This window comes from Globicephala melas, chromosome 1 (assembly GCF_963455315.2).
Source record: "Globicephala melas chromosome 1, mGloMel1.2, whole genome shotgun sequence".
Lineage (NCBI taxonomy): Eukaryota > Metazoa > Chordata > Mammalia > Artiodactyla > Delphinidae > Globicephala > Globicephala melas.
The window spans coordinates 80,497,522-80,512,967 of NC_083314.1; the positions used below are offsets into that span (position 1 = coordinate 80,497,522).

General features: G+C 40.9%; 1 protein-coding gene across 2 annotated transcripts in view; it reads left to right on the forward strand.

The window, feature by feature from the left end:
• Window positions 1-15,446, forward strand: part of LOC115846961 (myomegalin) — a 66,539-nt gene that overhangs the window by 23,077 nt on the left and 28,016 nt on the right. The window contains exon 1 of one of the 2 annotated variants that reach the window (XM_030846352.2): window positions 14,770-14,832. The exons of the other annotated variant lie outside the window; for it this stretch is intronic. Within the exon in view, the coding sequence (XP_030702212.1) occupies window positions 14,787-14,832 (46 nt within the window). The 5' untranslated portion in view covers window positions 14,770-14,786. Of the gene's footprint in view, window positions 1-14,769; window positions 14,833-15,446 lie in introns of those variants that run through there. 2 annotated transcript variants of the gene reach the window in all.

Here is a 15,446-nt window from a genome sequence, read left to right on the forward strand (position 1 = left end):
ACAGAGGAAGACACATACCATGTGATTTCACTTCTATGTAGAATCTTAATAGAAAAAAACCCGGAGCTTATAGTTACAGAGAACAGATTGGTGGTTGCCAGAGGTGGAGAGTGGAGGGTGGGCAAAATGGGTGAAGGGAGTCAAAAGGCACAGACTTCCAATTATAAAATAAGTCATGGGGATGTAACATATAGCATGGCAACTACAGTTAATTGTACTGTATTGCATATCTGAAAGTTGCTAAGAGAGTAAATCTTAAAACTTCTCATCATAAGAAAAAAATTATGTGATCAATGTTAATTAGACATTGTGGTGATCATTTTGCAACATATAAAAATATTGAGTCATTATGTTGTACACCTGAAACTAATATAATGTTGTATATCTCTTATACCTCAATAGAAAATTTTGTTTTAATTGAAAATTTGGAAGAATTTTGCCTATTGGGGAGTTTTCTTAGCTTCAACTAAACATTCAGAATCACAAGACTTTCATAGGCCACACATGGCACCAGTCTACTCAGAAAGATAAAAGATAAGAACTACAGCTTCCTGGCAGGGCAATCTCAGGCATTATTCTTCTGTGGAAGTAGTCCTTGCAGCAGTCTGCACTGCCACCCAGGAGATACTATCTTGGTTCTCTGCCCCTCACGTTCCATTCCAGGACAGATGAAGAGTGAGGTGTAAGGGAAAAAGATATAGTGGAGCCACCCTGGCTTTGAAACTCCAGGTCCCAGAAACCAATATCTCTTGCAAAAACTTCACAGTGTAAGCAGATAGGGTGGGGGTGGGGGGGTCCCTGGAGAAAGAAAACCAGGCATGGCTTTCTTGACATAATAGAAGCCATTTTTGGCCTAAGCCATTTTGTGATCTAAGCCTGGCCACACTGCTTGCCCTTGAACAGGTCTCAGTAATAATGATCTTAAGGGAACAAAAGAACAAACTGTTATCAAGCAAGAGAAGTAACAATAGCAAAGATAATAAATCATTTGTAAAGACTCCCAGTTCTGTTTCTATGGTAAAGACTAGCCTGAAGCATCTTCTTGAGCAGATTTGCAGAATTTAACACCCCCTACCACCCCCCCACCCCCCAAGCTCAACCACCAGTTCAACAGGAACCTAAGGGATGATGAGGTTGGCCTTTTCTGACCCTCCTGACTTCAATAAACTAAAGCTTGGATCCTGTTGGATTCCCGACCCCCTTTATGAATATGCATGTACCCTTAGCTTAAAACTTCCCCAATTTTGCTGTCTTGGGAGGGGAGACACTGCTTTGGGAAGGATCCCTGGTATTCTCCTTACTTGCTGCAAGCAACAAACCGTTCCTTCTCTCAGTCTTTAGCTCGGTTGTCTTTTGACTCAGCCCTCACCAAGAGATGAACCCAGTTTTCAGGTAACAATAACGTAGTTTCCAGTGTCCATGCAAGGTTTATGCAAGTTACAAGAGTCACTGCATTCAAGGAAGCTCAAAGTATACCTTCTCGCCAGATGCTTATTTTTCCAAGTCCAGGTGTCAATCAGGAGTCTTTTTTTTATCATGCAATGTAGTTTAGTAATATAGTTGATATTTCACCCCAAGATTCCAGGAAAACAGACCTAGAAGGTTAATTAAAGGTCAAATTGTCATGCAGAAGGGGAAACATTTTGTTTTTTTATTAGTTTAACATTTTAACCACAAAATGGAAATTATAAAAAGTGACAAAACGGACTTAGAGAAGAGTCAAACAGAAATTCTAAAATGATAAACCCATCCAAATGAGAATAAGCTAAAGCTATTTATTCAGAACTTGCTATAGCAAAGGTGTCAGCCACCATCCTTTAGGTTTAGTAGAAACTCAAAGGCAAGCAGAAGACTGGGAAAGCTTTATGGAAAAAAGGGAAGGCTTCAGGTATGCTGTGATTGGAGGCTGCTGGCATGGGGAAGCTGTAGGCAGGCTAACAGCTTCCAGCATCCAGCTGTAGAAGCAGGATGTCCTATATGACTGGTTAAAGGTGCATTTTTGGCCTTCTCTGGTTGGTCCTAAGTTAGAAGCAGGGACAAAAATTAAAGTTATTAATCAAGTCCTGGCCATTTGGGACTGATTATTACAAGGGTTTTTGTTTGGCTTCCTGGATTGTTTGCTGAGAAGATGGTTGACTTTCTACAACTCTGACTTATAGATAGTAGGTTGACTTCCTGGGCTGGTTAGTGTAGATAATGGGTCGGTTTTCTAGGCTGGTTACTACAAATTGTGGGTCAGAGTTCTACTTTTATTTGTTATCTGGCTATTGTCCATTTGCATATTCAGTCTCTGATCTAGAACTTACTAAAATCATGCTTTTATCCCCATCACTCCCCTGCAACTGCTCTTGTCAAGGTCACCAATGACTAATTTTGCTAAATCCAGTGGTCAATTCTTACCTTCATTTATGTATCTATCAACATTTATCTAATCTATCAACAACAGTTGATCCTTCCCTCTTCCTGGAAACGTTTTCTTCACTTGGTAGAAAAAAAAGAAATTCTGAAACAAAATAACTAAAATTTAAAACTTAGTGGAAGAATTTAACAGGAGAGCAATCATAGCTGAAAAGAGAATTAGTAAAGTGGTAGATTGGGAAGAAGAAAAAATTAAAAATGTAGAACAAGAAGGAAAAAAGTAATATTAAACATAAGTGAAAAAATAGCAAATAGAGTGAGAAGGTCTACCTTATTTTTTAGTTAGTCTCAGAAGTAGAAGAGAGAGAAAACAGGGTAAATATTAGAAGAAGTAATGTTTGAGACAACATGAAACACACAAACCAACAGATTCTAGAAGGCCAACCAATTCCATACAAGGTAAATAAAGGGACATCAATACTAGAGCGATCACACTAAAATTGCAGAAAATCAAAAACAAAGACAAAAATTATACAAACACCCAGAGAAAAAAGAGAGGTTACATTAAAATCAGCAGCAATTAGACTACTGACTGACTTTTGAAAAGCAAAAATCAAATGCAAATATCTTCAATGTTCTGATAGTAACTGCTTCTAGACTCCTATACTTAATAAAAATAGTCTTCAGTAATTAAAGAAAAATAAAGACTGTTTCAGAGAAAAAAAGCTGAAACAGTTCTTCACCAGGGACCCATACAGAAGAAATCTCTAAACGATGCTTCTCAAGCAGAAGGAAAATGATTCCACATGGAAAGACAGACACAAAAAAAGAGAAAGATAACAGTAAATACATAGATAAATCTAAATTAACATTGGCCATATAAAAATACATAAAAAGTCTTATGGGGTTTAAAAATGTTTAGAACTATAACAAATGATAACAGCATATACATAGAGTGAGACTAAATGGAATAAAAGTATCCCAAGGTCTTTATACTGTTCAGTATGACAGTAAGGGTCATAATTATTACTATGCTTGATAAACTAAGGATTAAGATTGTAATTTTTAAACTAATCACAAAAAGGATAGAAACGAAGTGAAATACAATTAAAAATTTAGAAGGAAAAAATTGAAGCAAAGTATATATAAAACAATAAAAAACATAATATTGTAATAGTTTAAAAGATAACCAATTAAAAAGAAACCCAAGAGAGAAACAGAAACACAGAACAAAAAGGACAAATAGAAAAAGATAAAGCTGATAGATTTTAAATTAATTATATTAACAATTACATAAATATAAGGAGATCAAGTTATACAGTAAAAAATAAATATTGCTAGGCTGGATTTAAAAATTAACTATATGTTGTATTCGAGAGATACACCGAAACTATAAAGTGACAGAAAGGTTGAAAACAAAAGGAGAAAAAACAAGCTTTATTGAAAATATTAACCAAAAAGTAGCTACATTAATAGACTTTAAGGCAAAAAACATGACTTCAGAATATGTCTCTTGTGGAATACAACCATCCATTTCTAATTGCCTTTTATGCTAACTGGTTATTATGGGTAATGATATATAAATTAATCTCCATGAGTCATTTTGTTAGACAAAGAACTTTGATATTTTCTTCTTCACCCTCCAACTACAAAGGCATAATAAACTAATAAATCTTTAAAGATACCTTATCTTTAAAATTTGTGTATGTAATTACAGTCATCTTATAATTTAGGATGATTCCCATGCCACAGCAGGCCCTCAGAATTTCTTCCCTAGGCAAATCTTAGGTTATTAACTATCCAGGGTCAGGGGAGACTGTAGGGAAAAACCCAGGATGACACTGTCTCTGGCATGCAGATGGATGGATGGCAGTGCCAGTGCCAAACTCTTTGCCTGCTCTTGTCCAGCTTCCTGCTGCTCTTTCGTCTCTGCCTCCCATAGTAAATCAAATGCTCATTTATGTGGCTTCTCTGAGGCCAACTGCTTCACTTATCACTGGGCCAATAGCAGGAGGTATTTGGACCAGAATAGTCTTCCACCACCCCACCGAACTTCAAACATTATCCCTTCCTCCCTCTTAATTTTGTCTCTTCAGAACACCAAAACTGGTGAGGACAATTTCCCCATCCTTATTGTTTGGCTAACCCCTAAATTCCTGTGTTTCCTATGCATGTACCAAAGAAGCAGAGGTCTTACACTCTCTTGCACTCTCAGCCTTCTGGAGCTGGCAGATTTGGACAGAGTAAAGATAAGGTGGACATGTTCTCGGTTTCAGCAGGTGAACTGTCCACATTACCACTTGATGTAGTCTCATCTGTGAGGAGTGGCCATGTGGTCAGTCAGTTAGGGAGTTATGCTGTTAACTGAATGGTTGGCAGTTAAAGCTGATTGGCTTTTGACTGCCTTTAGCACTTTCTAGAGCTACCCTTCAGTTTCTCTCTCATTCTAAACAGCTTTTGTTCTGTATCTGCCATGCCCACCTAAGTCAGAAGTTCTGAATATTCCTCTGTTGACTGTAATTGTCTGATAGGCTGTTAGAAGAGGTAAATAATTAGAATTCAAAATGAACAATTGACTTCTCAGATACTAGGTTCCAAAAGTTAACTTAATGTATGATTTTGACCATTTGTGATATTGTGGTGACCTGTACAGTAACCTGTTGAGAGAAGTGTCTTTATTGGCCAAATTCCTCATCTTTCTGGTCCAGTGTAACATACAGAAGGTTCAAGAAAAGTTTATGGAATGGCAACCTAAAGGAGAGGGTGAGACTTCCTCTATGTTCCTCAAATCTCTTGGGGTACATTTACATGCATCATGACAAGAGAAAATCAGAATAATATAGGCATGACAAGGGAGGGAAATCTTCTGATCTTTTTCCAAAGCTAACTTCCAAAGACAGAAACACAGTAAAGTTATTCCTCATATTCTAGGACACTCATTTGTTAGTAGGTGATGTCATGGTGTCAGAGGTTATACACATGAGAGTAGCAAGGATTTTAGCTCCAAATGTTACATGTCCCAGCAACACACCGAAACTTACTTCCTGCCTTGGAAGATGCACCCCAGAGGAACAGTTGTGTAACTCATGCCAGGCACTAATCTTTCCATGATCATAGCCCTATCCCAGTTCCAAGGCTGTCACGTTACTGTTTAGAAACGGTCTTTAATAATTTTTGTTCCCAAAACACTGTCCATTTCCCTCCCTTACCTCAGCTGACTGTGTTGCCCCTGCCTGTTGGATGTTTGATGAGACTTGCCTTTGCAATAAAGACTTAATAGAGGTAGTAATGAAGCCACTATGGTGCAGAAAGAAGAAAAACAGTTGTACGTTTTGGCCTGCACTCAAACTTGGGTCACTCAGGTGGGAGATAAAATGCTTGCTATTGAAGCACCAGTATTCTTAGTTTAAGGTGTTCTTCACAGATCATAACACATCCAGTAATTCATGAGATTGATTCTCCCACAACCACCAGCAGGTCATACGACTTCATCTACCAGGATTCTTCAAAGAAATGGAGCCACCTGTCCACACCCTGGACTCAATGACTGCACAGATTCCAGCACATTAAGCAGCCCACTGTTTCTGGAGCTTGGTCTGGGATGGAAGAGAACTGCAGGTAGGACCCAGCTCCCTCTAAAGGATGAAAATTCTCCCCTGAGGAACCCAAAATTGTCCCTGTGTGAAGACCTCTGTGCTTCTAGGAAACCTCTGATCATTACTACTAAGAATTCCCATAAGACCAAGTTTCAGAATGTTTCTTCCAGAGAACTTCCTACAGGGGCCTTTTGGTGGCCTTTACCCCAGCTGCTAGGAAACTGACTTGGTGAAACTGAAAAGTCAAAAGGACAGGTGTACCAGCACAGTGACTCATTTTTATCCTTGCTTCCTAATTTCCAAGCCCTGTCAGAGACTTGTGCTTCTCCAATATGTAAATGTTTTAAAGCCAACATAAGTCCAGAAACCACTAACTCCAGACGCTGATCTATTGCAATTATTTTCCCAGCACCTCCCACAGTCTCCAGGGCTCTAATGACCAAGGGAGGGAGGACTACTGTTGCTTGGCTACTGTCTTGGTTGACGTGGATTTAGGTACAGGTATGTCCAGATTTATACCACGGAATAGTCAATCAGAATGCAGTGTGGCAAAGGGCCTGGAGTAGACTAGACTCGCTGTAGGGAGGCCAGTTTTTGATCTGCTTAGATTAATGGAGGTAAGAGGTGATAGAGGAAGGGTATAGTAATGAAGTGGAGGTGAATCTGTAGAGAATCCTATAAACTTAAGCACTATTTATTAATTATACTGGAAATAAACTTCTGTGCTGGGAGGATGAGAGAGTCTATCCAAAAAGGATAGTAAGATCTGGTATGGGCAACAGGCTTGATGGTGGTGAGGATAAATGTACTAGGTAGGGATGGGAAGAGGTCTGGGTATGGTTTTACTGACGGATTGAAACACGGGACAGTATACTACTCCTCTGGGGATGCAGTACCTGGGTCTGATCACAGAGTGTTGAGGCAGAGGGTGATGTGTGATGCTGACAGGGAACTCACTGGTATGTTGAGTTTTAGCATTTGTGACTCTAAGATGCATATGAGGCATTGACCTGTGAATTAGGAGTTGTGAGTTGGAAGTATAGGTTTGTAGTTTAGAAAGGGATGTGGGAATACATGTAGATCTGGTTGACGTAGGTGGTAACTGAAAGCATGCTGGCCAGAGCTTGTGTGTGTCTGGTGTGCTGAGCAGAGGGCAGACAGAGCCAAAGCGCTTCAAGGTCAAGGTGATGGTTGTTTTCCTTGTTGAAAACAAGTTTATGACTCAGCCTGGAACTAGCCTGGCTTCTCAGCAGGAGAAGCATGATTGCAGGTTATAGCTCCTGTCTTTCAAAAAGTCCTAAGTTCCAAAATGTGGGGGAGCTCCCCAGGCTCCTTTCATCAGTTTAATTTCCCCAGGGAAGACTGAGGAAAGAGACCTCTATACTATTTGAACTTCACCAAAAGATCACCATGCTAATATTTTAACAATCAATATATCTTTAAAATAGTCTATGCCTCATACAGCTAATAAATCAAAGCCTATTAATTTAGGAAATTGAATCCTCCCCAAAAATTAAATACTGATTGCAAACAATATTAATCTTTTCATACTATATACCCGTTCAAATGTTTTATGCACCTTAAAAAGCAGACACATAGTATTATTATAATTATCGTAAGACTGATCATTACTCTTTCACGAAAAAAAAAGCCTCAAAGGACCAACTCCAAGAACCAAAATTGATCTCTTCACTATCTCTATCTTGATTCTGTCCCCTTTCCCCCTCTTTCTTCTAATTGTAATTCTGATTCTGATTCCTGTTTCTTTCCTGGATTAGAATTGTGCCTTACCTAACCTACAAGTTAGCTTACCTTCTCAGGCAACAGTTAGAGGTTGACAAGTGAAGATTTAGGAACAGAAACAAAGAACCTGGATGAATTTCTGATGTTCTTCTATCAGAATCTGTTGTGCAGTTACACAGAATCTTTTTCAGAGTTAAGAGTCTGATCAGATAAATCAGATATTTTGTTATTTATAGTTTTGTCTACGATAAGTCTCCTATTAAAAACCTTTTGTTCTGGTGTCCTTGTTAGCTATTAGCACCATAAAAAGCTTCTTTTGGAACTACTGCTGGGTCTTTCTGGACACTAATTACTCTGCCTGTGGTGTAACAAAGGGAAGCATTGGCGGTTCAGTGGTAGAATTTTTGTCCCCAACACAGGGAAGGATCCTGTGTACCTGATTATGTGTGTCAACAGGTGTTAGCCTGAAAATTATATTTTTTTAAAGGGAAAATGAACTGAGAATCTGGCAACTGTTTATAGGGTTTTGTTTTATAGCTCTTGACACATTAGGAAGCTCCTGCGAAAGACTGCCATTTAAAAGTAATGGGTGTTGTGGGAAGCAGCCGCTTAGAACAGGGAGATCAGCTCGGTGCTTTGTGGCCGCCTGGAGGGGTGGGATAGGGAGGGTGGGAGGGAGGGAGACAGAAAAGGGAAGAGATATGGGAACATATGTATATATATAACTGATTCATTTTGTTGTAAAGCAGAAACTAACACACCATTGTAAAGCAATTATACTCCAATAAAGATGTTAAAAAAATAAAATAAATAAAAGTAATGGGTGTTAATGTGTTAGAAAGATAACTTGGTGATTAATCTTGTTCCAAAATTTTTTCACCTAAGAATAGCGTAGAATTTAAGTTTTTTTAACTTATTTTCAAGCCAGCTACATTTCTCTTTTTAATAATAAATTTATTCATATTCAAAGGTTTCCTTATTCTGACATTATGTCTTTCTACATTTTGTTTATAAACTGATGGTGATTTTTTTTTTTTTAAGCCTTAAACTGGCATACTGTGTTGAAATCATCAGGGTTATTTTACTATTTGTTTGGGAACTTGTTTGAGAATCTCTGTATTTGTTGAATAAAAATTGTAATGTGTTACATACAAGAATTAGGCTTTAGAGAGAACAAACTAGGGGACTTGATTTATAAAAAAGAAATGATTAGATTACTTATATGTTGAGGCAAAATGAAAGGATTCATCAGGTATCGGGGAAAATTGAACCAGGATGATCAACTCCAAGACAATATCATAGTAAAACTCTTAGACTTTAAAGATAAAGAAAACAAACAAACAAAAATAAAGAAAACATCCTTAGGCTTGCCAGGCAAAACTGTGAAATAAGTTACAAAAGCAACAGAATTAGATGAGCACCAACATACAAAGCAAGGCAAGAGTGGAGCAGCATTTTCAAGGAACTTATGTAAAGAAAGTGCAAATCAAAGATATCATGTCCAGTCAACCTCGTTTTCAAGGTTCACGGTACAGGGGAATAGCTCTGGTGTGGTACTCCGGTGACCTTATACTTCTCCACATAGGCCACATAGGCAAGGCTCAATTGGACCCAAGTCTTGGCTGAATGCCTCGGAACATGGAAAGATAGGCAGTCTTGTGAGGAGCTATCATAAGGCTCTTTCTCACTGATCTCTTATAGGAGCTTCCCTACCTTGGGACAGGCTACCAGCAGATAGTTTCTCACCTGCCTCCTTGCTTTTGTGAGACATAGAAATTTCCAACCTTGCCCCCACCCTCCTAGGGCTCAACTATAAGCTATAAAACTGCTCAGCTGCAACATGGAAACTGGCTCCTTCGTAACAGAGCAAGCCATCACTTGTGTCTTCTTGTCATCTGATCCCTCTAGTGTGGTGTGATTTTGTGGAATTATGGATGTGGGGAGCTGACAACATGCTACATTTACTTATGCTGTGTGTGTAAATAATGAACTACTTCAGTTCATTTGAGCTTGTTGTCTCCTTACTGACCAATTCTACAGAAGTGTGACTAGCAGCTGCCAGTATACCATTGTCTAGGGACTGCTAGACTGCCTGACTAATTTGGTGCCCAGTGTAGGGCCAGTGAGGTCACAGTACCTTCTTGAAGAAAAGACAGAAGGGTCTGTGTAAGCCAAGTTAGGAGATATGAGAAGGCTCCCTGGGAAGTTCTCCCCCCCAAGTGGTGGTTATGAGCAGGAGCGGGGAGGGAATAAGGATCCTCCAACTATCCCACGAGTTAGTGAACATTTAGAGGCTGGGCAATGACAAGGAAGGATCGAAAACAGTCACCTAAACAATATTTTAGTTGTTCTAAAAATTTGTTGAGACTGAGTAGACAGCCTCTTAAAACCGAAATGCAGAGCTGTGCTTACTGCTGTGGGGCTGCCACCCTCATGCTCTCCAAACCCTCTCTTCTCCTCCTCCTGACCTCAGATAATAAGAAGCCACCCACTGTTCCAACTGACCTCACAGACTGGTCACACCTCCTTGCATTTCCTGAACTTTCTGTCAAGGGGGTAAAATGGCCTCTTGGCTGCTGCTGTAACCCATCAAGTGCAAGTGTTAAACTCCTTGGTCTGTGTTCCAGCAAAAGAGAGCGTGAATTCAACTGACAGAGTTTGGGTACAACTTGCATCAAAGAGAAAAACCAAGTTAAAGTTATGAGTGAGGCCTCTGAGTCAATTCAACACATAGCTGTGAAAATTTGTAATTGAAATTAATGAGTTACATGCTTATACTTTGAATGCTCTTAAAGTGTTAGAGGAGATTCTTCTGTTCAGGGTACTGTCATGTGTAAAAAAAAAGTGCTAATGGGATAAACTCCCCTGGGGTTTGCCACCAGTCAATGGGTCAGAGTTTAGCATGAGTGCCTGTACCCTCTAATGTCCAAAGTTTCACCGTGTAAATAATATCCTCTTGGTTGACAAGTCAAAAATTTTAATATCAACAGCTCTGACTGCAGTGTTATCAGACTGCTACTAGCAGGAGTGACAGATAAACCCCAATAACAAGCAAGTAGCTTGCTTGTCAAGTAAAGTTACTTGGAACTAGGTGGATCAGTTCTCCTGGCCATTCTCAATCCCTCTGGCAGCCAAAAGAGAAAAACAAAACAAAACAAAAAAAACCAAAACTGCTTTCTCTCACAAAGTAAAGAACTCTGTATTTCTGATATGGAAGCCACCACTGCATGCTAGACTTATAACTCCTGCCAAAGTTTGACCTGTTTGTTTTATAGTAAAAACTGTTGTTCCACGGTCTTCTGGCCTCCATACTTTTTGATGAGAAATCTCCATTACAATTAAAATTTTAAAAATACAGAAATAACATTAAAGTAATAATCTCCATTGCCTACAAACTGGACTTTCTAAAATAAAGTGTTTAAAATATGGTGGGTGTAATTTTAACAAATGGTGGAATTAGAGCACTTAATTGGTGGTGTTTGGCCAGAGGACCAAAGAATTCCCAAATCTCAACCTGCCAATAACTTAGATTTGCTGGTTGGTGTGGGGGTCCCTGAGGGAGATATGTACACAAAGAAAAGTAGCAAAGTTGTTATTGGTTATTACCAATAACAAACTTCCATTGGTAGGGCTTGTGCCATAGTAGAAGGAACTCCAGTAAACTAGACCAGAACATAAGGCTCAGTTCGAGGTCTGAGAGGTTTTTCCTTCTGTCTAAGCACAAAACAACCTTTACCAAACTTCCCCAAATTAATCTGACGGTGCAAGTCCTATGAGAGGAGAGGGCCAGAAAGAAGGCAGATGGAATGGGGATGCATGGTTGGAACCTCCCCCTGACACCAGTTGGGTTAGAATTTTTGCTGCTCAGGTAGAAAGCGGCAGTAATAACCACACCCTTTGGTATGATGTTTTAATATACTCTTGACCTCAACAATTAGAAAGGGAAGCTCAATATCTGTCCTGGATTGTGAAGAATGAGAAGTGTTTACTCCCCCATTGGGTATTAAGGGTTGGGGAAGAGGAAGAGCAGAGAATGTCCCTTTTCTACATAAATGTTTCTCTTGACTTTCTGATGTTATTCTAAGTAATAATAAGAGAGAGATATTAGGTAAGTCCATCAAAAGGCCACTTTCTTCCCATTGTCACTCTTCCTGTGTTTAATGCTGGGTCAGGAAATGGGCAACAAAACTGGCTAAGGAATGTCATTTTAATATTATAGCATAGCCTTCTAAAGTATGTGAGAACATGGCATAAAATCAGTTAATTTCAGGGCTACACTACCTAAGAGGTTACCAACACCTTCCCATTATATTTCCCTTCTTGAATTATAAATAATTGCATTATCTGTCTATCTATCCATATGTAAAATATATACAAAATAGTACGTATTACTACATATTTGAATATACTCATCAGGTAATGTTATACAGTGGGCAATACATGACAGCATAAGCCAGCTACATCAATGTGAATAATGTAAGATGTGAAATCTTATTATTAAATTTTATTGTTATTATCACCATTATAGTACAATTTTTTATTAAGTTTCCTTTAGATAAATAACAATATAGAAAAATGAATGATCCAATAAAGAAATTTCCCTCCACTAATGTCCTCATCAAAATAGATAAAGTGGCCATCAAAATGAAAATTAAATTATGAAAGCAACTCCTCTCTGGTTTTAAAAAGTCTCCTGTGGATATAAACTACTATATATAAAACAGATAAACAATAAGGTCCTACTGTATAGCACAGGGAACTATATTCAATATCCTATACTAAACCATAATGGAAAAGAACATGAAAAAGTATATGTATATATATGTATAACTGAATCACTTTGCTGTACAGAAACTAACACCACATTGTAAATCAACTACACTTCAACAACAACAACAAAAGTCTGCTGTGGTTCCAACCAGTCTTTGGTCTTCAGGAGCTGTTACTTTTATTTCTGGTGTTTATTTCTGCCAACACTTCCAAAAATGGATCTAGGGATCCTCCGATGTACCACGTTTGTGAAGTTCCTAAAGGTAAAGTATACCCGTGAACCTATCCAAGCTACAACTCCATATCCACAAAATTTAGAACCAGTGAGACCGCTGCAAGCAAAAAATCCAGGCTTACATTTTTTTTTTTTTTGCGGTACGCGAGCCTCTCACTGTTGTGGCTTCTCCCGTTGCGGAGCACAGGCTCTGGCCGCGCAGGCTCAGCGGCCATGGCTCACAAGCCCAGCCGCTCTGCGGCGTGTGGGATCCTCCCTTCCCGGGCCAGGGCACGAACCCGTGTCCCCTGCACCGGCAGGCGGACTCGCAACCACTGCGCCACCAGGGACGCCCAGACTTACATTTTTTATTGCGACTTATCTTACCTGGAAGGGTGAACACCAAAACAGAAGAGAACAGAGAAAGAGTCTTAAATTCAAGTTTGCAGAAATACTAGGCAGTTCTTTTAGTTTGTCTCCTGCGGACTTAAAAGACTATGGGGAAATTGTGAAGAGATTGATGGTAAATAAAGTTCAAAATCATATCTAAAAGATTGATAATTTCTAGTGTTGGTTTTAAATGTGGGGAGAAAATTGCCTCGTACAATTTGGGGCATGTAATTGGATTTATAATTTGGTGGTGGCCGCATATGAGAGTTTTAAATTCATACTACATTTCACCTACCTGTTCCACTTTCTGGAATGTATTCTCGGTAAACAGTCAACCCCATGTCTCCTCCAGTCGTGGAAAAAACGAATGATAGCGGTTAGAAAATGTCAAACCTAGTAAGAAGCAAAGCCTCCTTCCCTGACCGGGAATCGAACCCAGGCCGCAGCGGTAAAAGCCCTGCAGCCTCACCACTAGACCACCGGAGAACCGCAAATCCACACCTCTTCTCCTTGCTTCTGACTACAGTGACCTTTTCCCTTTGCTCTGGAAGGCCTTGAGCCTTCCGGAAGGGTCACCCGTCGTTCCAGAAATCCTTTCCTAAGGTCGTTCCCTCCCTGCTTCGTCCAAAAAAGGAGCCCGCAGGTGACGCTCCGAGCGCGCGCGAGGCCAGCCGTGTCTGCAAGTCCCGAGCGAGTTGCCTCATCCTGGCAGCACCTCAGAACTGGCCTGGTGACGCGTCTTTGTGAGGTGGCTGCGTGTGGAGAGAAGGTCACCGGTGACCGGGGAGCGTGCTAGGGGCCCACTGGAGGCGGGAGGGAATGTGCGCGGGGAGAAAAGGGGCCGCGCACCGTGACCCGGCATCTCCATCGTCCAAATGTACTCAGGCGGATGTAGCAACGGAGACGGCTAGGATGGAAAACGCTTTCAAATCAGGCTCCAAGGCCCTGAACTGGATTCTGAATCTTTCCCATACAACCTGCTGCACCTGCAGTTTTCTTACCTTACTTGAGGGCAACTCCATCCTTCGTGTGCTCACGCCAAAAAACTTGATGCCGGTCTTTCACAATCCACAACCTAATCAGTTAAGAAATAGTTTTTCCTTTCTGATTAATTGCGCACTTTGATCCACACAGTCTTCTTCTTGGTCTGATTTTGGCCCTCGACTCTCCTGATAAAGGCGTGGAAATCGATTCAACTCGCGACGCTCGGTCCGCTAAGACTTCAGGGTTTGAGACCTTAAACCTCGGGAGCGTGGGGCCGGGTCGCGGTTGAGACTTTTCTTGGCTCCGCCGGTCCAAATCGGCCTCTTCCAGGCCTGTCCTCGGGGGCCGGGGGCAGGGCGGGGCCGCCTCAGCTGGGCCCCTCTCCGCCGGGTCGGGAGCCCCACACCTCGCGTGGCGCCGGCAGAGAAGCTTCCGGCGGTGTTGATTCAATTTGCCAGCGGCCCGCGAGACGCAGGGGCGCGGTGCGCGCGGGCGCACACGGCGACTTTGTGGTTCTCGGGCACCCGCTGCCCTCCCAGCTCCTCTCGTTCTCCCTCGCGGGCAGTAACGTCCGGGCAGGAAGAGACCTGTAGGAGACGGGAAGCCTCTCCTTTAAGTCCTGTCCAGTCAGGATCCAAAAACGGTCTTGAAGAGACAGAGGGCGAGGTGAAAACAGATTAAGGGAAAAGAAGAAATCCCATGCGAATTCCTCATCTGAACGCACCCTGAAGATGAAGTCGGCGTCCGCAGCGACCCGGTCCTCCCGGCGTGGTGAAGGTGAGTCGAGTTTCCGTGAGCAGTTGGAGCCAAAGCAGACAACCGTGGCCAGGCGGCCAGCGAGTAAGCAGCCCCTTTGCCTCCCCAGATGGGCAGCACTGGAACTTGTAGCACTTGAACGTCTCTCCCTTGGCTTTTGATGGATTCCAAGGATGCAACAGATAGGTCAATTTTTTAAATGCACTTACTTGGGGTAAGAGTACTTTAAAATCTTTTAGCAAAGGAAACGGTTTATGGCTGGTATGAACTACGACTTTCAGGTGTGGGGGAAATATGAAAGCCAATACACTAGGGAAAGCAACTACTGTTAATGACACAGACCCAGGAACGGCACTTCAGCCAGGTAGGTTTGTCCCTTAGGTTGGGACCAGTAATCTAGGACGTTCACAATGAATATTTTAATTTTAATAGTTTTCAATGGAAATCCACATTCCAGAAGTCATATAACAAACACATGAGGCCAGCTTTATGCCAATTTTACAAAAACGAAAAGGAAAGATGATATATAAATGACAAGGCCTAATAAAATGCCTTTAAATATTGTTTTTTTCCACCAACATTTTTTCCGCCTTTGGATAGGTAGCATCTAACTCCTTTTTCTACGAAATCTGACA